Here is a 24,415-nt window from a genome sequence, read left to right as displayed (position 1 = left end):
GTTCCTAATTATGTCAGATCAAGAATACAATGCGTGCAGTTCTGTGTTGTGTAACTTTCTCCATTCTCCTGTAACTTCATCCCCTCTTAGCCCCAAATATTTTCCTAAGCACCTTATTCTCGAACACCTCTTAATCTCTGTTCCTGTCAAAGTGAGAGTCGAAGTTTCACATCCATACAGAACAACCGGTAATATAAGGTAACTGTTTTATAAATTCTAACTTTCAGATTTTCCGAGACCAGACTGGATGATAAAAGCTTCTCCACCGAATAATAACAAGCATTTCCTCTTGAGTGTCATTTGTTACTGTTGCTCCATGGTACTTGAATTTTTTCAAAAGATAAATTTCCAATTTTTATATTTTTATGTTCTGATCATGAGACATAAGTTGAAAAGTACACACAAATTAAAATTTATAAAACTCTTGCACGATCAGTTCTGCCTTATGAATGCAAGACATGGACAATTAGAACACCAGACTCCTCAAGAATAACTGCTGCAGAAATTAAATTCATGAGGCATGAGCAAGGATAAGAAAATGGGATCATAAATGGAATTAAGAAATCCTAAAAACTTAAAAGAGAAGGAACCAATTTCACAATATACACATAATCAAAGACGAAATTGAGAAAGAGATATTACAAAATGGAGAGAGAACAACTTTCGCAGGTCACGATTGTGCTAACAAAAGATTGAACTATAATGATTGCATTCAGTCAGGACAGCGCTAAATCAGCTATTAGTTTTTTATAAGTGGCAGCATGAGGGGCTCAACTACTTGATTCCAAAATGTCCGCTGTGTTTACAAAGAATTACACCGTTGTTCCCACACTGAGTAACCAGTGGAAGGGGAGCGAAAAAATTTTGCTATGAAAAATGGCGACTGCTGTTACAGCGAAGCCAAAGCACTGTCAGTCAGCCCAGATCGCATATACAACACACTGATCATCCTTATGGACTTTGAAGGAAACAACTTTTATCAATTTCATTGCTGCCATCTAGTGACTGAGAAAGAAGTCACGTTATAACTCTCATTTGAATTGCATGGAGCAACTGTACTTCCATCTAGCGGTCGACAGTGGCGATTCTGGTAGTTGTTCTCTTCCACATGTTACTGTTTTTAACATGGGGATGATCAATCTGTTATATAGTGATAAGGGCAGTCAGCAAGGTGTTCAATGTTTTTGCTGCCTTAGCACTGTCCGGTTGAAGGCAACCAATGAAAAGAAATTTCAGATATGGATGGTCTACTTTGACTACTTGCAATGAATATGTTGCCAGAAAATATTTGATGATCCTTGTATATTTATTTAATTCTTTACATCCCTTTTCACTTACATAGCTTCCAGAGCTCTGCATCATATTTGAAAACTACAATTTTCACTTGCACTTGTTGGAATTTGAACTGAGGTATCCAATGTGCGAAGCTGAGACTGAGATTTTTCCACTAACGGTGCAGATTTAGAATCAGAAAGTAAAAGTCCAGCGCTGTGGAATAACAGTTAGCATGCCTGACTGTGAAATGAGCGACCTGGTTCAAACCCTGGTTGGGATTTTTCCCTAAGTTTTCCCCCCTCAACCACTTGAAGCAGAATTGTTGGGTAACTTTCGGTGGGACTTCAGACTCATTTCACCTTCATTAATTTCAACTCCATCCATCATCTTCAATAGTTTCAGGTCGACAAGGAGATCCAGAAGACACAGTACCGTAATTTGCCTACAGGTATCACCTGTCTGGGTAGGCGTAGTGGCTTTTCAATAGATTATATCAGACCAGGGAGTGCAGCTCCCTTGGACAGGTGACACCTTGGTTGAGTCACAGTATCTATGGTGTCATGATCTTCAAGTCAATGGATGCAGCAGGATGTAGCACAGAATTGCAAACAGACGCTCTCAGTCTGAGGTGGTAGCAGAATATCAACAGTGAGATGGAAAGGTGTGTACACACGAATTCTATCAGAACTGGAAATTTAGCTGAATTGATAAGATGGCACCAAGCAGTGAATCACATACTTAAAGGAATATGGTCCTAAGGACTCCAACAATCATCCCAATATAAGGAGGTTGCACAATAAGTCTCAGGCTGAGGTGCTAGCCTTTAGGCCCTCCTCCGAAAAAAATCAGTAAATAAATGTAACTGAATTGTACATATACCTTAGACCGTATCCTCATTGTCATCTGAAAGTCATGATGATGAATTAGGAATGAACTGCCAGCAGTGCAACGAACTGTTTTCTGACGCTGATATCATAATATTTTCCCTGTACCATGCATGACTTGTGACGTGGCAGCTTGTAGCAGAGTTACTTTGCCTCTTGTGACCATCGTGAACGAAAATAGTCTTAAATTTATCACTAGATGATGTGTTGTATATATAAACATTTTCATCAAAACCAGATAATGACACTTCACCACTATTATCTGGAGAAAAGTTCAAAAGCGGAAGTTGGAGATCAAATTCTTGTCCTTGGGGATGTGGATTGATAATTTTCCCTATATCAACATCACAAATTGGCTCACTCAGATTTCTGAGATCACATATTAAAATATTTCCAAATGTTGAAACAAGACCAAGCTTTGAATCACTGTTTCCTACATTTCCATATGCCGAATTTCTTTCATAACTGCTTCTAGTTGTCCATAATGCACCTGTGGTTTTGTCTTCTTTATTTCGTTTACCTGAAAAAAATAAAAATCAACGTAAGGTTTGCTGGGATAAGTGTAAGCCAAAAACTGCATATTTGAAGTTTAATGAGTTAATTAATGCTCTTAAGCACAGCAAAGAAAAAATCGGCTGGAGAGATAAAATGTCAAATACTTAAGTTTTAAAGAGGGTAAAATTAATGAAAAAATTAGAGAAAATAAGAATAAAATTCATTCCTAAATGCAATCAGAAGTAACACACTTTTAGTCAATATCTTGAAGTAGAAAATACTTGGCAGAAAAGGAAGAGAGGAACACTGAGAAGAAAATACATCAAACACATGCTCAGTAGAAAGAAGTGCAACAGTTAGGAAGAATTTAAAGGCACAGTGGAGAAAAAAGAAACACGTTATTTTCCTAACATAGCAGTGGGTGGTGTATAAAAATATTCAGACTGACTGAACAAAATTTATACAAGTACTAAAATTTTGAAAATTTTCTTCCCTCCCCCTTTTAAACTGAATAACTTAAAAAATAAGTGTATTTTGAAAGCGGTGTCTTAAGAAATGTTGTTGTTGTTTTCTAATGCCAGGCGCTTGACAATAAAGTCATTTGACCTCTTGCACTCCAATATTTTTCAAAGATATTATCATGACCAGCCACTGAAGCACAGATTTTGAGGTGTTCCGAATCCATTTCTTGGTTTGAGTTGCACAATGGGCAGTTAGGGGACTGATATATTCCAATTCTATGCAGGTTAAATGGCAAGTTGTAGCCAATTTAAGTGAACACCATATTTTAACGTTTTGGTGGCTACTTCATTCACACACAACCCCCAGAATGTCTGGAGGACCACACCTGCTGTTGGTCGACGGGTCCATTGGACCTAGTTGGGAGATCTTGTTGATCACCAACTTTCCCTCCTTAAGCCACTGGAGGACGATTTTAGTGCCATAGCAGGTCAGCACTAGGAACAGAAAAGCAGAAAGAGGAGGAAGGAAAGGGAAATGAACCCCTAGGCCTCGAATACTCTAATGCCGTCGGGGTCGAAGAAAGTAACAGTTCAGTCAGAGGACTGGATAGGAAAGGGTAAAGAGGGAATTAGGTATTGGATAGAGGAAAATTATACCAAATTCAGTCAATAACTCATCAAGCTGACCAGTGCTAATGGATGAGTAGCCCCTCCCTTTAGTTCAGCTCATAAAATTATGCTTACTAACAGCTACACCACGGGAAGGTAGGGATGGGACATTAGGTATTTGTCCAGGTTGGTTCCTTAAAGCCTTCAATGGGAAGGATTAATAGCTCTCCCCCCTGTATCCGACAGATACCCTTTTGCAGCCGTCTTAAGAAATGTAGAATATTTCATTTTCTCTATAGTCCCCGCTTAACTGTTCATGTGAAAAAGTTACAAGTTTTCTCGGAACTTTTTTCCAATGGCAGTACCAAGCAGTACAATATAATCAAATCCACAGTGCAATCAAGGGGCCTATTCCACAAAGGTATGGTCTTGTATATTACAAGTAAATACTCTAGTAAATAGTACAAATGCTACAGTTTCTGTTCCACAAAAGAGTTTTCTACAATTGTTCTTTAGACTATTCCATACTTTAAAATAATTACCAGTGAAGTTTCATGATTGTGTTCCACAAAAGTACTACTAATTATAATTTAGCAATGAATTGTAGAGTATTCTTTACAAATGAAAGGAGACTAATACATACAATGTACAGGTGCTATTTAAATATATTTAGTTCATAATATTAAGATATATTTTGATAAATATGTGGTCTAACAGCTTCTATTTCCTTCTAAAGAAACAATTTCATCTCCTTTGACATCATTTTAATAATTTTGCAGTGTTTGATATTTCGTAACAATTAAGTGTGGCAAGTGAAGATGGTTATTGGTGGCATCTGTTGGCTAATATGGAGAACTATTACAGAGCATATGCTGGGATAATGGAAGAAGAAGATGATGATGATAATAATAATAAGGAAGTAATTTTTCATTATCAAAGAAATAAGCTAAAATAAATACCTTAAAATACCACATTACGATTGAGACAGACATAACCTAATTCGTCAAATGAAATACGAAGATAAACAACTGTTCCATGTTATGACGTAATATGTTAATTGATATGATGTCATTTGCAGCAACTCACTGGTAAAGTACAGGTTAATTCTTTCGTGGAACAGAAAGATACAACTCCATACTTTACAACAACTTTCATCAGTAATTTGTAATGTACAACACCATACCTTCGTGGAATAGGCCCCAGGAAGGGTGTATAAATCTGCAAGAACTTAAGAAATAGCCACAGTTGAGTTCTGGTAGACAACCAAACATGATCAACTGTAACACGTGCATTTATTTCCATCAAGACCAATACAGCAGTTTGAAGAAGTAAAAAATATGGCTGAACTACAAAACACTTCAAACTTCTCCTTACCAGGTAAGAAACTTCCACACATCTTTGCAGCACGGATATCATGCAAGACTATTGTTCCATTATTCCTCTCACATATGGCTGCCAAGCTCTCAGACATGAAACATGGCTCAAATCCTTTTAAAACCTCAGGTTCTGAGACTTTATAAACATTCTTATTTGCATTCAAGTCTATTGCAATGATGTCTTTGCAATTCCTTGCTGCCAGCAAAACCAAATCCTGGTTGTTCAGAGCTATTCTGGGCGCAATCAATTCACAGGTCAAGCTGGCAGCTTTAGTAACAAGATCTGAAACAAGGAGTATGTGGTGATATCGTTTCCTTTTCCATGTGTCTTAGATCAAAATAACCACTCATAAACAAAGGCTCTGAGGCAGTGCTGTCCCTACAAACATTTGGAAAGCTAGCACTAGACAGGAAATACGTCAAACTTCAGTGAAAACGGCATTAATGATGTGTAAAAGGAAGAACTGTTTTCAGAACATGGAAGGGATGATGGTAGGGAGAAGAAGAATAAAGCACATAATGATATGGCGTTGATAGCAGAAGAAATGATATTAAACAATATGCTAATGGAGTAAAAATGACAGTTGTGGTTAACAGAAGAAAAATAAGGAAGGTAAAAGCTCAAATTCTAAAAGAGACAGTAGAGCAAGTGGACAGCTTCAAATACTTAGGATATATTGTAAGTGGTAACAGGAGCTGCTGCCAAAGAGTTAAAATATGGGTAGCAATGACAAAGAAAGCTTTTAATAGAAAAAGGAGGATTTTCTGCAGACCTTTGAAAAAGAACTAAGAAAGAGACTAGTAAAATATTTTGTGTGGAGTGTGGCATTGTATTTTAAAGAATCATAGACATTATCATGAAGCGAAAACAAATGACTAGAAGCATTTGAAATGTGAATATGGAGAATGGAGCATGTGAAATGAACAGGCAGAATAAGAAATGAAGCTGTGCTACAAAGAGTGGGTGAAGAAAGAATACTTGTGAAACTGATCAGGAAGAGAAAAAGAAATCGGCTGGGTTACTGGGTAAGAAGAAACTGCCTACTGAAGAATACACTGGAAGGAATGGTGAACAGGAAAAAAGTTCGGGGCAGAAGAAGATATCAGCTAGATAATATTAAGATATATGGATTGTATACAGAGACTAGTCCACACCTGTGGAGTAACGGTCAGCGCATCTGGCCGCGAAACCAAGTGGCCCGGGTTCGAATCCCGGTCTCATATCATTGAGACGGTAAATAATCTAGATGTTGATACAGCGTCATAAAATAACCCAATAAAATAAAAAAAATACATAGACTAGGAAGAAAGCAGAAAAGAGGGAACATAGGAAAACACTGAGTTTGCAGTGAAGGACCTGCTCTTGGGCAGAAAACGGACATCAAGTGATCATTTTAAAACCTTGTAATCCATCTTTCACATTGCTGATAGTCCAATGCACTATCACCACAAACTGACACTAATTCTCGATAGATAATAGCACAATTTTCGCCTTTATAAAACAAAAGTTTGGTAAGTGCACACTGTTCTTCTCAAGAAAACTCAATTATAATCACTATTAAAAACAAGCTTCAGTAAATTGTTCCTCACAGCTACACGCACGTACCTCCAAAACTAAGACTTGTCAGCAGTACACTGCAAGGTCACAGCCTCCCTCTACAACCGCAAGTCCGGCCATAAACCCCCTCGTATAGTTCCAGCAAAAATGTATGCATTAATTTTGGACTGCACTAGTAACTAGTACCTACAGAAGATGCAATAACACCATCTTTCATAACACAAAGAACTGGATATAGCTAGAATTCCAAAGAGACCCAAAACGATGTATTAGTTGACTGGTGGTAAATGGATCAGTGACAGCAGCAGAAACAGAAGTGAAAGAGAGGGCGAAGGCAGGGACAGTAGTTATAATCCTAACTTATTATTTTGTGTGTGTGTGTCTGAAACAGAGGTGCCAATTATTCAAGTGGATCATCAGTAATCCCAGTGTGAAACATTTTCCCAATTACACGTTACCTGCCACTTCCTCGGAATAAAAAAATTCTTTGTGGAATGTTTTGCATCTAGCAGCTGCATTTTGCAAATTTTTTCTTGAAGCATACTGTGGCTTGTGATGTAATCTTTATCTTCTGAATCAGATGTTGATGTGTTTAATGTAGATCTGAAATCTGTCTGATTTTCTACAATGCTGAAGACTCTTTCTGTAGGAGAGCACTGTGAGGCATAGATAATACTTAATGGAAACACATGTTTACTTGTTTTATACTCACTTTCATTTCTGTGATCTGTAATTATGGCCCCTCTATTATAGATCCATTCCATTTATAATGTATTCCAGGGAAAGTTTCACATTGGACAGCTGAAAATTCCACTTCAAGTCTGTCATGTTCACCTTCATTAACCAAATTTGAAAATATTAAATAAAATATTCAAGAGAAGATTATGAAACACTTTTTCTGTGTGAAATATCTACAACTTCTGCAAACTTAAGAAATTTATCCCGAACTGAACATTTCTTTATACATTTTCTCTCTTCTTTTGAAGAAAAAAATGTATTTGTATTTTTTTCTTTCGTGATAATTTTGCTTTTCTGTAATAATTTTCCCTTTGGCTGTAATGCCAAAATAGTGAAAGGAAATCCGTAATAATTATGGAAAATCTGTAATAGTTGACACCTCTTTTGAAATAAAAATTTCAGTCCTCAACATTGCAAAATAACACATAAAATAACTTCTGTTACTTAAATTAAATTTGGTTAACATGTTTTTATATCTCACCTGTATCATTTACACCCAAATTATAAACTGAAACGCCAGCCTCATCTCTCTCTGATACAAGGATTTTCCTCTGATTCCAAAGAGCTCTCACCTGTAATAAATGTTTAGTTTATTCATTACCTTTACATTATAGGGTAGACGAGGGTAATTGTAAACGGGGGTAATTGTAAACAAATGCTGTGAGAAATACAAAACTGTCAATATAAAACTTTTAATTCGGGAGAATATTTAAATTAACATGTTGGCTAACCTACAAAGCAGTTTGGTGCCAAAAGGAGTAACTGCTTAATTGTGAACGAATGTTTTGTAAGAGTCTACAAAAAAAGTTGAGAAATAATTTTGCTTCACCTTCATTTTTGGCATTAAAAGTAAACGTACAGTGCTATTTTTTTAAGAATACGTTGTTTTTATGAGTAATGTATAGTAGTTAACATTTATTACAATGGTTTTGAGATCTCCCATAACCTCAGTTCATTAAATTATGACGTATTTACATTTGCCCCATAGTTTTAATTGCTTGGGGGTAATTGTAAGCATGTTTTACTATGGTTACATTTCGTACTTTTCGATAATCAAAGAGACCCCCACCCAACTACACTGTAGAGGATTTAGAGAGGGTTGTCACAGATGTGAAAAATAGTAACTACAGTTATCGTGAAGCTCAGGAGAGGTACTGAGTTCCTATATCGTCATATATCATAGGTTAAAGGGACGAAATGTACCAGTGACCAAACTTGGAGTTGAAGGAGTACAGCTTTTTCTTCTGAAACAGAACAAAAAATGTTCAGTGTCTGATAGTCCGTGCGAAAATTGGTGTTTACAATTACCCCCCCCCTCTCAAAGGGGTAAATGTGAACAGGTGAGGTAAATGTAAACTGGCAATTAAAAGACAAAAAAAAAAAGTCAACCTTATTATTTTAAACCCATTTTCAGGGAAAAGAAAGATCTAAAAATAACACTATGTTTCTTTGTCATACTTACAGTTACTGAGGGTTATGGAATGTTGAAATATATTTCAAATCAGTGAAAAGTGTTTACAATTACCTTGGTCTACCCTATTAATTTACCTACGGATTAACAAGGGTATTCAGCATGAGTGAGTTAAGATAATGATGAAGTCAGTGAAAGGAGATGTCTATTCTATAACTACTTTTCGACCTCAAATCTCACAGCTCAATTTCAGGTTAGACAACTCATATTCTACAAAATATGTGATGAAAAAGCACTCAAAGAATAATAAAATTTAGGTTATGCCATCACAGTGGTCTAATGGTTAGAGCACAGGACTTATAATCCTGTGGACCAGGGTTCAATCTCTGGCGTGCCCCTGATTTATAACCTGTGTTGGGCAAGCCTGTGGTCCAGGTAACAGCAGTTTCCTCTGGGAGCTCCTGTGGCATCTCAACAACTCTCCATCATCAACTCATCTCATCATAGGTGGAGCATAGACGGCCTTCTATGGCGCACTTTTGGCAACAACTCTGCCAGTAAATCGGTCTACACAACTGGCTTCACATGGGTGAATGACGAACAATCAAGTACTCGCCATTGGTAAAAAAAATATATACAGTAGAACCTCTATTATCCGTGGTAATAAAGGGGGTGGAGTGAACGGTTAATCGAAAAAATCGGATAACCCGTACCATATAAGGTTTCATAAATTAAGTGCATAGACAAATACAGTTTCGTAATTTCCTCCGTGGTCTTCTGTTTTAACATGCTAGATAACAGACCAAAAGTTCTCTAATTTAAGTCTGATTTTCAAAGACAAAACTCCTTATGACGGCTGTGTGTGAAAAGATAGGAATAGTAGGCCTACAGATGTTAAGTTGAAGATTTACATACTTTATACACTTTATATTTGTTTTTCATTAAATTGTGCACAGTTTTAATTCCTGTTTCGTATTCTGATGCGAGATGAACCACAGTTTCTCTTTTTCCAAACCATTCAATGACTTGTACTTTTTTTCGTAGCACAACACGTTTTCTTTTGACACCTGAAGAAGACATTTTGCATAGAAGTTAGAAAGTACGCCCCCTATAAGAGTATACCATACAGTATAAGGGTAAAAGTTTGGAAAGAAAACACTCTGTAGAAAAAATTCGTACTAATATAATGTACAGTACTTAATATTTTTTCTACATAAAAAAGAGCAAGAGAGAAAGACAGTTGGATAATCCACCAATCGGTTAATAGCGTTACACAAAATCGGGGTTCTACTGTATATACCTATAAAAGATAATTATTTAGGACACTAATATCAAAGAAAACAAAAATATTTCACCTGAGCCACTGGTGCTGACGTAAATCCTCCACTTCTCATCTTCAAGTCACAGTTCTTGACCAAACCTTCATGGCTGGCTGCTACAGTCAACTTCTCAGGCAATGATAGTTCAAGGATCTCATATTTCCCAGATTTATGTTTCCCTGCTACACAAATGGTTTTCCAATCTGTCAACTCTATCTGATGAATAACATTCTCAAAGTCGAACATCCGTAACTGTTTGTATCTGTGGAAACAAATGCAGTAGGAACGTTAGTACTTACATAGTAGGAACCTTTTTTTCCTTCTACATAGTTTATATTAAAGATGGAAGAACAGTTAGAAAAAGAGCAGTTTGGTTTCAGGAAGGGAAAAGGTACGAGGGATACAATTGGATTACTATGAACAACTGGAGGAAGATACCTCGAGAAGAATAAAGAAGTGTATATTAATATTTGTGGATCTAGAAAATGCGTCTGACAGAGTGGATGGCAGTAAACTGATGGGAATCCTGAAGAAAATAGATGTGGATTGGAAAGAGAGGAGGCTGTTCAGTAATTTTTATATGAAACAATGTGTCAAAGTCAGAATAGGAGAAAAAAATGTCACAAGAAAGTGAAATAGGGAGAGGAGTATGACAAGGATCCTCTTTATCACCTACCCTGTTCAACATCTACTTGGAGGATTTAGTGAAAAACTGTTTTCAGAACATGGGAGGGGTGATATAGGAGGAAGAAGAATAAAGTGCATGAGATTTGCTGATGATATGGCATTGTTAGTGGAAGAGGAGATGATATTATGGGATATGCTACTGGAGCTAAATGACAGCTGTGGGCAGTATGGGATGAAGATAAATGCAAACAAGACGAAGACCATGGTTGTCGGAAGAAAAACAAAGAAGATAAATGTGTGAATACTCAATGAGGCAGTAGAGCGAGTGGACAGCTTCAAATACTTGGGGTATAGCCTACTATAAGCAGTAACATGAGCTGCTGCCAGGAAGTTAAAAGGAGGATAGAGATAGCAAAGGAAGTTTTTAATAGAAAAACGAGGGAATATGTATTATATGACTTTGTGTTAAATTCCATCGTATCTGGTTTACATGTTTCGCTCTTTGACTCCACATTACACCACACGAACACATCCTCACAGGAAACAAAACAAGAGGCGCCAAGACCAACAACAACCAGTTCTGAGGATGACCCATAATAAGTCGAAACATGTAAACCAGGTATGATAGAATTTAACACAAGAAAGTCATATAATACATATTCCGAAGTGATACAGTGTTAAAAGTTCTATAATCAAGATGTAGAAAAACGAGCATCTTCTGCAGACTTCTGCAAATAGAATTAAGGGAGAGACTAGTGAAGTGCTTTGTGTGGAGTATGGTATTGTATGGAGCAGAAACATGGATATGGAAATGTGGATATGGAGAAGAATGGAGCATGTGAAATGGACAGACAGAATAAGAAATGAAGCTGCGTTGGAAAGAGTGGGTGAAAAAAGTATGATGTTGAAACTGATCAGGAAGAGAAAAAGGAATTGGATTGGTCACTGGCTGAGAAGGAAGTGCCTACTGAAGGATGCACTGGAAGGAATGGTAAATGGGCGAAGAGTTTGGAGCAGAAGATATAAGATGATAGACGACATTAAGATATATGGATCATACATGAAGACTAAGAGGAAGGCAGAAAATAGGAAAGATTGGAAAATGAGGGTTTGTCATTTGGCAGAACATTATGTATGTATATTTTAGATTCTTATTTCTCCAGCCTTAGGCTTATTATTAGGGCCCGAAAGTTCATGCCCTAAAAACTACTAAATATGCATGCAAATATGTCCTTAATATACCAATAACTCTACTGCAACAGAAAATAGGAAAATATCTCGTGGCCCGGTATAATTGATGCCAGCTCATGGTCTAGTGGTCAGAGCTTCTAGCTATAATCCATGAGGTCCCGGGTTCGATTCCCGGTTAGAGCACAGGAATTTTTCCTTGAAGGAGATTATTCCTGTGTTCGTCCATGGTCTGGAATTTAGGTTAAGTTTAGATTTAAGACCTCTCCTGGCACCACATTATCATAATCATCCTATCACATCATCGGGGTAATGTAACTCCGCCTTCCAGGCGCCCTACCTCAGAAGTGGGTTACAACTAAGCCATGGCCAGGAGAGAAGACCAGAAATGTCGAAAAGACAACCTGGTGGCATTGGTAAAAAAAAAATAAATAATTGATGCCAGGGCCCGGCAGTTGAGAAACATTGGTGTATGCCTATCTCAATGATAAGTGGAGAACATAGTTTCAGAGTTTCAGTAAGTTGAAATTAATAAAATCATATTTGCGCTCTACAATGAGCCAGGACCGCTTGTCAGCTTTAGCTAGCATCTCTGTCGAGAATGAAGTTGTCACAAACTTGGATCTCTCTGAAAGGATAATACTTTTGCAGAAAGCAAAGCCATGTTCGGAAAATTTGTATGAGGATATATAGAGCAGTTTAACTTTCTGTAATGTGGCGAAAGTGTCTTCCTAAAACACTTTTAACATTTTAGTATGAATGAAAACTTAATGTGAAATTCTGAAAGTAATACAATGCGATGGACTGAACTACAATAATGTTAACATTAACTTTTATCAGGGATGTTGCTGGATGGAGTCTTCAAGTGTGGTATGTCACTTAACACAGACCTAGGCCTAATTATTATAATGGATTATTTAGGTTTCAGCGTTTAAGAGACCCAAAAACTTAAAAAACTGGATGGAGGTGCAGGGTATCAATATTGTAAGTGGCCCTATGTAAGAAGTTCATTTGGGCCGAGCCTGACAGTAAGGTTACTTGGGCCGAGCCTGACAGTAAGGTTACTTGTCACTAATCTATCTCATCAATCAATCCCTACCTAATCTTGTCATTGCCACTGCAGGTACTTGTCACTAAGGGTGAGGAGGGGTTGAGAAGGAAATCAAATTTTTTCTGATAAGAACGCCACAGGTGGAAGTCAGGCACATTATCTGGTCATTATATAGTGTCATAGCAGTGATTTTCTACAATAAAAACGAATTTGTTTTTTACGGTATGTATATGGGATAAATTTTTAGGTGACTGTGAGTTGCTGTCCATTTCTTTTAATTGTAGTGATTGTGAATTCTCATAGGACAGTGCATATGTAAAACATTGAAAGAACGTGGAAAGAGGTTCGTACTGGTAGTAAGGTTCCACAATATGAAAGGAGGAAGAAATATTACAGTATCTTGCAAAATTTATGTTCAAGACGGCACTCCCACATCATCGAGATACACTGACAATACCACTAGTATTTGGTTTTTTTTTTTTGTAAATTTTACGTGTTTTTTGAAGTTATATATTTTATATATACTTTCTTTCGGACAGAAGGATAATGATACTGATGTTAGGGATAACTTTAGGTGTGATTTAATGAAGAGATAGTGACATGTAACAAGGTTAGATAGGTTTGATGAATAAATAGATTAGTAACGTGGAGTCCCAATGTCATTGAGAAGACTGGCTGGGGTTTCATGAAATAGATTGGTGATATGTAGCCCCACTATCCGTGACAAGGTTAGGTAAAGTTTTAATAAGAAAACATATCAGTAACATGTAATCTTACTGTCAGTGTAAGGTTAGTTAGGGTTTGATGAGAAAATTGATTAGTGACATGTAGACCCACTATCAATGACGAGGTTCGATGGGGTTTTTAGAAAAGATAGATTTATGACTAGTGCCTCGCACAAAATCGATAGACCTACAAGTGAAAGTCGGGCATGGTTCCTTTATTTTTCTTGTTATAATTTGGCATTTTATTAGTGTTCGCGCGCTTTTTTGTTTCTTTTTGGATGTTTGAAAAACCTTAGTTAGGCAAATTCGTGGGGGGAAAAAAAAAAAAAAAAAAAAAAAAAAAATTGTCACAGGCTATATAAATACCCATTAACCCTCTATTCGAAATTACAGTACATTAATAAAACTATTATGACACACACAATTCTCGGGGGAAGGTTGAATACAGCTACACCACAGTCTAGTATATACAGTCACGAAGCTCGAATTGTGAGGGTGCTAGGTACAATAGACTGTGCAGGTACTATTTTGTATTGTCTGTGATGAGGCGATAGTAGCGATCCAGGTGGTTAGCAACTATCTAGGGATGCATATTTACTACGTATCGAGCTTCGTGACTGTACATACTAGGACTGTGACACCACTTCGTTTTTTATTTTATTGGGTAATTTTACGACGCTGTAATGAATGAAATGAAGGCGATAATGCCGTTGAAATGAGTCCGGGGTCCAGCACCGAAAGTTACCCAGCAGTTGCTCATATTGGGTTGAGGGAAAACCCCGGAAAGAACCTCAACCAGGTAACTTGCCCCTACCGGGATTCGAACCCGGCCCATCTGGTTTCGCGGCCAGACGCGCTGACCATTACTCCACAGGTGTGGACTCACCACTTCGTAACAGGTTTGAAGTTACTGCAGTAACCTTTGACACAGATCTCGTGTGTGATCTCTGATCTGTGCTCGGGACTGCCCACCACAGCCCGGTATGTCAGACTTCGGCCTGTCACTTAGTTAACCACTCATCAAACCAACTCTAAACTTATCATAACGCTCAGCGTGCCACTAAAGAAGTGTGTCATCTTTCATGTTAAAGATTACTGAAGTGATACAGTGGCATTTTTCGGGTGCTGTGGTGTAATAAAGAATCATTTTGTTAAGTCTGTGAGGATACGTACTTGCAGTACCATAACAAGATTGTCGAACAATTAATGTTTAACATTATATTATAATTATACAATTGACTTTACCTCTTGATCGAATCATAAAACCATTCATCTTCGTCCTCATCGTCAGAATCTTTCAAAAACATATCGTACATTACGATAATTGAAGTATTGAAACGCCGCTGTTTATTTGATACCTCGTTTTGTCAGCTGCGGCAATGATGCAAACTTCGCAAATATACATTTCCCACTACTACATTTCCAAAACAACAGAAATTGTAAAATTTATACGAGTAATAATATTACCACTATTATCCATGGTATGATTAGAATATAATTCCTACATTTCCATGTTCTTTAATATGTAAGACAGAAAGAAAAATTGTCTCGAGTGGTAGAATGTGTCGTATCATTTTACAATTGATAGTCCGTAAGTTTTGTTCAATGTTAGATTTCTAGCAGGAAGGTGGAGATTTATGACTATCGCCACAGTCTAGCACAGCTTGATTCAGGGATTTTGGTCCCTTGCAAAAACTAAGTAGATCGAGAGCGAGTTACTCATTACTATTGGCGGGCTGGGTCACACAGGTCAGGCCGCACAGTCATATCACCAAACACTTCCTTCTTATCATGTCGCGGTACACTCCGCCTTAAAAACACAATATTCTTCCACACGTCCCGTTACTAACCACTACGTCTATTGACTAAACAATGTCATGATGATTTATATTTTGACATGAGTGTTCCTCAGCTACGAGCATAGATATTATTTTCATTCTTCCTCTTTCCTCTTCCCCTCCTATGCACTTTTGTGATTAAATTTCTTTCTTATGACGCAACACACAGCTCGCTCACTAGCCAAACAACCAAGGATAGGGGACAATAACGTCGAATCGAGCTATACATAGTCACGAAGATCAATATGTAGGGATATGCAGCCAATGACAGTTGAACTTTAGTTGCTAGCTACTATCGCACAGTCTATTGTTCCTAGTACTCTCAGTTGCTAACTGCTTGGAGCATTGTATTGCGTTCGCGAGAAATGCAAAAACTCACCTCAAGCTTCGTGACTAAAGAGACATGACATTACATTAACTGCCATTATACAAGGAGCGCACTCAATTGATTGACTTAGTGGGCAGGATTCCACAGTAATATGCACTGTATGTCAACATACATGTCGAACTTGGAGTCAGACCACAAAGGGAAAAACACTGGAGGAGGAGGATTCGACCCGGTGCGGTGGTGTGGATTGAACTTCGGCACAGCTCAATGGTTAGAGCACTTGGTACGTAGAACCAAGGACCCGGGTTCGATCTCTGACGCCAGAGCGAATTTTTCTCCTGTAATATCAAGAGACTTATCAGGTTTTTCTCCTGTACTCTTCATATAGACTGTTTAGACGTCTTCTGATAGCCCTGTTCCATTCTTTTCTGTTGTTTCATAGTTCTTAATCCAAATTTAATCTCCTCATTGTTACTAGTATATTATTCTTCTAGGTTGTTGTAGGCCTTTCTCTTGCAGTGATTAAAGTTGTAATTAAATATAAAGAACTTATTGTTTAACGACACGTTAAAAGTGTTAAAATTAAAAAAAAAATGTACCTTAGACAGATGACCCATTTCGACGCCGGTGCTGTCATCTTCATCTTGTTATGACACTGAAGATGACACAGCACCGGCGACGAAATGGGTCGTCTGTCTAAGGTACATAACCTTTTTTAAAAATTTTAACACTTTTAATGTGTTGTTAAACAATTTTAAGTTTTTTAAACAAAGTGTTAACGTGAACCAGAATCAATTAAATATAAAATAGTTTCAAAACACATGGCCACTAGCCTGTACAGTTTTCCATTGCTTTGCATATTTCCATCCAGGAATTTTCTCATGCATTTGTATTACAATATTACTCATTACATTCACTATAGATAAATGGATGTTGCTGCACAAGCTAAATCAATTTTTCCAAGTCCATCTTATTTTGATAAAGAAACTGACAGCAAAAAATGAAATTAATATTGATATGATATGAAATAATTGAATTCTAAGCCAAATGGATGATTCCGATTATTAACAAAGATTCACAATCGCTTTGATTCCATGGTGGAAGTAAAAGAAATATGCTTGGCAGAGAATTCTCTTTGCCACGTTTTGTCGCACTTCTACTCTTGGTGCCTGCTTCTGCTGGTCTCCATTTCGTGTCTTCCTTCATTTCATCGCGTTTCCATAGTGAGAGTAGACCTCTAGGTTGAAGTGGCTGTATGAAATGGAAATGCACCTGCGAGCCTTATGGGTGAGGAGATGGAGGCTGAAGGCAGTAAGAGTAAAGTGGATAGACATCTCAAGGGACATGTTGCATGGAGAAAAAAAAAAACTTTCACAGATCACAAAAAAAAATATAAGGGATAGAGTTGAAAACGAGATATAAAAATAAATGTGTGCATAAGAAAATTATCACTAGACCTTAAAAATAAATTACAATTTCCGTTAGGACATAAATTTACATAATTCAGCACAGAAATGTAATGTTTTGGTTATTTTATTTGAATTGTGAAAGACTGTACAAGGATATACATGTGCAGTGTTTTAGTTTTATTTCCTTACTGCTAAGTGACACTTAGGTACTTCCCCAGTTGTATTGGGGGTTTTCTTTACATATTTCATGCTATGTAATAGATAAGATCAAAGTCTCAGATGACAACACAGTAGAGAACAAACAAGGCAACTGAATTCATCCCATCCCTATCCTCCCATAGATCTGGGAGTTAGTATGACTGACAGTCTCTTTTAAGATGATCATGGAATTGGAATAAACATTTCACAGATTACTTTACAACAGCCAGTGTTTGTTTGTTTATGTTTGTAATGTACTGAGCAAAGCTGACGAGATGATTGTGGGCCGACTATGGAGTAGCGATCCTTGAGTAGAGGGAGCAGAGACAGGGAAATAACAGGTACTGCCTGACCTGAAAACATTAGTTCCACAAATATGTCAAAGGGTATCAAGACTTTCAAATTTCCTTCTGAATAATCAAATTTAACTAACTGAAGAAATAATATAATACTTTTAGGTCCATTGCTGTGGGGTAAGAATTAGCATTCTGACTGTGAAATTAGTGGGTCTAGGTTCAAATCCTAGTTGGGGTTATTTCCGAAGTTTTCCCTCTCAACCAATTTAAGCAGAATTGTTAGGTAACTTTCGGTGTTGGATCTTGGACTTATTTCGCCTTCATTAAATACTTCATCTATCATCGTCTTCATTAAATAGTTCATCTATCATCTTTCAATAGTTTCAGTTCGACCGAGGATGCAGATTATATAGTAACGTGATTTTCTTATAGATGGCATGTATCTAAAGAGACTGCAGAACTCTCAGGTGTACAGAGAGGCGTTCATCATGGACTCCTTTGGACTTAGCACCTCCTCCGTAACAGAGAGAAAGAAAAGGAAACTTCTGAGACGAAACTAAAAAGCAGTGCAATTGCTTGTCAGCTGTTTGCTAACTGCTGGCTTATCACATTTATTATGGCAGCTATAATCGCAATGCTTCACTATATCCTGTTTAGAACCCCCCCCCATTCTCGGTATGTAGCACAAAACAGAAAAATTTACAGCCTCTCTTAACCAAACTTCAGTTAACTGGGGGGGAATTATATATACTGTGTATATATATATTTTTTCGCCCCCTATAGCATGGCTACATTTTTAAATGTCAATGTCCTCACTGCAATATTGCATCTGTTTTCCACCTTCCATGTCTTATTTTTTAGTTATGCAAGTGCAATGTTGAGTAAAATGATTATTGGATGTAAAATTGATGTGCAATTTCAATATTAAATTCATTTAATTTTTGTTTATAATTTACACGTTTAATCTCTTTTCCTTCCCACTTTTACCAAAAATATTTCTCATCGATTATCTGAAATGGCTCTGCCCCCTTTATTTCAGATAAACAGAGTTCTACTGTATATTCAATTGTTAACCAATTACTTCCAATTGAGAACTGTTTTTTCAAAACTTGCTAACTGAAAAAACTAAATTTTACAGGAAAGACAAAACACTATAGTAAGCAAGTTTTGCTGTATCTCTCACTCATAGCAGAAAGCAAGTTTTGAAAAAACGATCACACTTTGACACACTACAATGAAGAGAAATAACCCAATTTTACTAAGACGCTTTGAACATCATGTAGAGGTCTGCCTTATGTTAATGAATCCATCAAAATCTCAATTTTGCAAATTTTGCAGTTAGCAAGTTTTGCAAAAACGGTCCTCAATTTAGATAGTATTCCAAAATAAAACTTTACATAACACACTTTGCATTCAAACTACTGTATTTTACATTACAATTAACTACTTCCAATTCTCACAGAATGTATTGTATTGCATTTGATTGCCAACATTTACATCCATGTAATATGGACCTCACAATTTTAGTATCCGGTGCCACAATTACGTTCATTACAGATATACCTTATATAGACGCTCTTTAAATTGATCAATTATTTCCATCTTTAAAAAACCTAACAACTTGATTTAGATCATTCGACAATTCTCACCTTTAAAAACTTAACAACTTGATTTAGATCATCCTAAATTGCCACTTTTATTGACTCTGTTCTTGATTTTCAGTACACTTATATCGAACACATACTGTATCTGATAATACTTGTTACTAAAACATACTACCCCATTGTCCAATAAGTTCATTATTATGTCTGTTTGTTGTATGCAATTCCTTTTTCAGATCTCACTAATTTTCTACATATTACACTTGCTATCCTAGCTAGCCTCCTCACCTATTTTCTTTTATCTCTCTCGCTATACTTAATTTCCTATTACACTTCTCTAATTCATTCAGAATTGACACTTTTAACACTCTGTTCTAGATTTTCAGATCACTTAGACTATATCGAACACACACTGTTTCTAATAATACTTGATACTAAAACTTATTACACCATTGTCCAATATGCTCGTTATTATGTCTGTTTCATGTGTACCTTTCATTTTCCAATCTCACTAATTTTCTACATATTATACTACACCATCCTAGCTAGCCTCCTCCCCCATACTCCTTACCTATTTTATTAAACTATATCGAACACACTCTGCTTCTAAAAATACCGTACTTGATACTAAAACATATTATACCATTGTCCAATATGCTCGTTATTATGTCTGTTTCATGTGTACCTTTCACTTTCCAATCTCACTAATTTTCTACATATTATGTTTCGCCATCCTAGCTAGCCTCCACCCCCATACTCCTTACCTATTTTATTACCTCTAAAAAACTGTTCATCATTAGCCGAATGTCGTCTTTTGTAGCAAACTCGTCATTCTTATTCTTCACTTCACTTATCATTTCAGCTCTTGCACTCACAGAAACACTTTCACTTTCCCTCTTGGCACTGACCTTCCTTCCCACTAATCTGGTTGAATCGCTTCCCAAATCACTTATATATTTACTCGTGTCATTAACCTTCATTGCCTTCGCATATGTTTTCTTCTTCAGAATTCTTGATCTCAGCATTCCTTTGTTCTGTCTCGCTTCCTCCGGCGCGACCTGCAATTCAGCTAATTCTCTGTCATCTACCCATACCTCGTCAAACGATCTTGTTTTGATAATCACTTTCCACCACAATTGCTGATTGAGCAGATTGTCCATCACCTGTCACGTATATTTTGTCCCAGTTCAAATTCCAATCTTCGCTTAACATCTGTTTAGTTGGGCTGGTTGGTATTAATCCATGCCAATGATTTTCTTCACTTTTCCTACTTTCCAGTTTATGCGATAACTGCGGTTGCTTCATTTTATTTTTCTCTTGACCATTCCCCTTCCTCACGATTGCCCGTTCGTACCTTGTGACCTCATGTCTTCAGATCCCCTCTGCTCTTTTGCATATTGAAGTTCTTGCTTCTTTGTACTTAATCCAAATATTGGATGATCTTAATTTGCCTTATAGAATTCTACGTCACAGAATTTCCCATTGATTTTTAATGTCTTCATATAATTTTGCAAAGTGTCCATTCGCTCTTGCTGCCTTCATGAAAGGGAGTAGTAGCTTCCTTTTACATCTGATCTCGTAGCTCAGATCGTTCTCAACTCTCATTCCCGTTCCTCGCACTCTGTGTAAGTTCTTTAATATTTTTTCTTTGGTTACTATATTTGAGAATCTTATCACAATAGGCCTTTTACATCCTAATCCGATTCTATAAGTATCCTCGATGTCTTCTGCTCTTACCTCCAGTTTGAAGATCTCGTAGCATACTCTGCATACTGCCTCCCCGGTTTCTATTGCGAATTCACGTCCCTTTTCCTCTACTCCGAAGAATAACAATGTCCTTTTTCTTCGACTTATTTCGTACTGCTTAATTTTTCTTTTCATTTGTTCTATTTCTTGTCTCAGCAATTCAATCTTCTCACTGTGTCCCTCTATGTTTAACTTAACCCTTTCAATCTCCTGTCTGCAGTTGCTTGATTCATTATTATTATTACTATTATTATTATTATTATTATTATTATCTCTTCCTTCATTATTTAGATCTCCTATATTCCGATCTACTACTTCTTTCTCCCCTGCTAATATTACCTGTTGAACACTCCTATGCATTTTCACTTTCTTGGATTGAATATTCTTCCGTAACATTTTCTGAGGTCAATGCCTCTCTACTTGCAACGTCAGAGCCGTGCTCAACTTGAGTCCGTTCACTACCAGTGCTTATTGACAACTGTTCTCACAGAATGGTGAAATAAAACTTGACGCAACACTCTCCACATTCAAACTGTTAAATGTTTTTGTTGACGCAAATATGGACTATGATCATCAGCAGCCAATCGCAGAATGCCTGCCCACCTGCAATTCTAACAATATCTGCATTTCCTCATGCATGTCATAACACTTGTGGGGGATAAACTCCTGAGTTCTGCTCAATGCTCACTAACTTGCCCATTAAGTGCAAAAGGATTGGAAATGTACAAAGCAAAAAAAGAGAGAACTTATCCAGAAAACCCTAAACACTTTGTGTACTGTAGAACAATTAAAAATAAAACTATATATTTTATTTTTACTTTTAATGTAGTAATTAACTATACATTTCTGGTGACATTCTAGTATACATTTGGAAATGATATGTTATGCCCCAGGGTATAACTATCCTGTAACCGTATTGATCTATGATCTATGATGATCTCAGGAAATATTGTTACATGCTATAAAAATGTCCCAAAGGAAATTCTTTAACTCAACGAAATCAGTCACTTTACAAGAAAGGAATTTGCCGATCTTACTATGAACTCCGATCAAACGTCACCAGACACCGACATATCTTACCTGTGGCACATGTATGCACTTCATATTCTTCAATAAATGTCTCCATTCACGGAAAATCAAAGTAAGATTGCCTATGTATGGTCGTGTATAACAGATACTCATCCTGATGGATTATCAATGACGGAATGTCAATCCAACTATTTTCCTGTGCAGAATTCCATTACATTCACTTATTCCCGTATTGTCTAAAAAGATATCCGTATGTGTTAAACTGTATTCTGTGTTAATTATGACGACACCTTAGTTTCTATGAAGACAAACGCCTTAAGGGTATGCAAATGAGATGCATTGCTGAAATTACAAAAACCCTTTGCTTCAAGTTAGCGTCCATTATTATTATTATTATTATTATTATTATTATTATTATTACCATTATTTGGCTTTAAGGTTTTTTTCATCATCTAAGACCAGACATGAATTGAGGAAGATATTAAACATAGGATAAATAAAGGAAGATCAGCAACAGCAATGTTAAATGAAATATTATGAAACAAGAATATTTTTAAGCACACAAAAATAAATATTTATCTGTCTATAGTCCGAAGTTTGACAACATGTGGAGCGGAAACATGGAAGCTAAGTCAAAATTATTAGCATTAGAAATGGATTTTTTAAGACATTCGGCCAGACATTCTAAACTTGAAAACATAAGAAATGAAGTGATCAGACAACATATGAATAAAGAAAATTCAACTTTAGATTTCGTAAAATATGTTGTTGTTGTTTTCTAATGCCAGGCGTTTGACAATAAAGTCATTTCACCTCTTGCACTCCAATATTTTTCAAAGATATTATCATGACCAGCCAATGAAGCACAGATTATTTCGTAAAATATAGAGTTAGAATGATATGAACATGTAAAGCGAATGGATGATGAAAGGCTACCAAGAAGAGTTTTAGATTGGATTCTAGAGCGAAAGAGAGGCAGAGGTAGACTGCAAAACACCTGGTTGCAAGACACATAGGACATTGGTCACAGGAAGATGTGATATTACATTGTAAACCTGGCTGCAAAAGGGTATCTGTCGGATACAGGGGGGAGAGCCATTAATCCTTCCCATTGAAGGCTTTAAGGAACCAACCTGGACAAATACCCAATGTCCCATCCCTACCTTCCCGTGGTGCAGCTGTTAGTAAGCATAATTTTACAAGCTGAACTAAAGGGAGGGGCTACTCATCAATTAGCACTGGTCAACTTGATGAGTTAATGACTGAATTTGGTATAATTTTCCTCTATTCAATACCTAATTCCCTCTTTACCTTTCCGATCCAGTCCTCTGACTGAACTCTTGCTTTCTTCGACCCCGACGGCATTAGAGCAGTCGAGGCTTAGGGGTTCATTTCCCTTTCCTTCCTCCTCTTTCTGCTTTTCTGTTCCTAGTGCTGACCTGCTATGGCACTAAAATCGTCCTCCAGTGGCTTAAGGAGGGAAGCTGGTGATCAACAAGATCTCCCAGCTAGGTCCAATGGACCCGTCGACCAACAGCAGGTGTGGTCCTCCAGATATTCTGGAGGTTGTGTGTGAATGAAGTAGCCACCAAAACGTTAAAATATGGTGTTCACTTAAATTGGCTACAACTTGCCATTTTCACTCCTATATTCTTTGAAAAATATTGGAGTGCAAGAGGTCAATTGACTTTATTGTCAAACACCTGGCATTAGAAAACAACAACATTGTAAACCTGTCTGTAATAATAGTAATATATAATGTGTCTCTAATTTGAATAAGTCAAGAATAGTTTCATTTGCAATTAATTTAATTAGTCTTGAATCTTAAATTGCCTAACATTAAATAACCAAATAGATTTCCTATGTATCCTTACTTTAAATAGAACCAGCATAAAACAAATTATATTAGTATGGTGAATGAAATTAACTGAACAATAAAGTGTTAACCCGTATCCTGAAAATGGCCTTAAATTATCAACCTTTAGGTGGGAGAAACGTGGGAAGACTTAGAAAAATAAGACCCTAATAGTTCGAGGAGGGGGGGAGGGAGGAGGAAGATGAAGTTAAGATAGGTGGAAACAAAGTAAAATCAGTCTTCTTCATTGTGGTTTAGCCAACTGTCCAAAGACAGGTATGGACCCCACTAGTGACACCAACAAAGCATAACTCGTGAGGCAACTAGACCAGGAGATAATGGGGCAGGGTGGCTATTCCTTTCCTCTTCCATTGCATACATAACTGAATAGATACATT

General features: G+C 36.9%; 1 protein-coding gene across 1 annotated transcript; it reads right to left on the bottom strand.

Annotated features, from left to right (window-relative positions):
- Positions 1–435: 435 nt before the first annotated feature.
- Positions 436–15,118, bottom strand: LOC138694181 (WD repeat-containing protein 73-like). The gene is made up of 5 exons (XM_069817753.1): positions 14,963–15,118; positions 10,163–10,388; positions 7,878–7,968; positions 5,099–5,383; positions 436–2,679 (listed from the first exon to the last, which is right to left on the bottom strand). The coding sequence occupies exons 1-5, from the start codon at positions 15,031–15,033 to the stop codon at positions 2,186–2,188; spliced, it is 1,167 nt and encodes a 388-aa protein (XP_069673854.1). The 5' UTR covers positions 15,034–15,118; the 3' UTR covers positions 436–2,185.
- Positions 15,119–24,415: the final 9,297 nt, after the last annotated feature.

The sequence above is a fragment of the Periplaneta americana genome, chromosome 2 (genome assembly GCF_040183065.1).
Source record: "Periplaneta americana isolate PAMFEO1 chromosome 2, P.americana_PAMFEO1_priV1, whole genome shotgun sequence".
NCBI lineage: Eukaryota > Metazoa > Arthropoda > Insecta > Blattodea > Blattidae > Periplaneta > Periplaneta americana.
The sequence above is the reverse complement of the archived record's forward strand: the minus strand, read 5'-3'. Positions and strand labels throughout refer to the sequence as shown.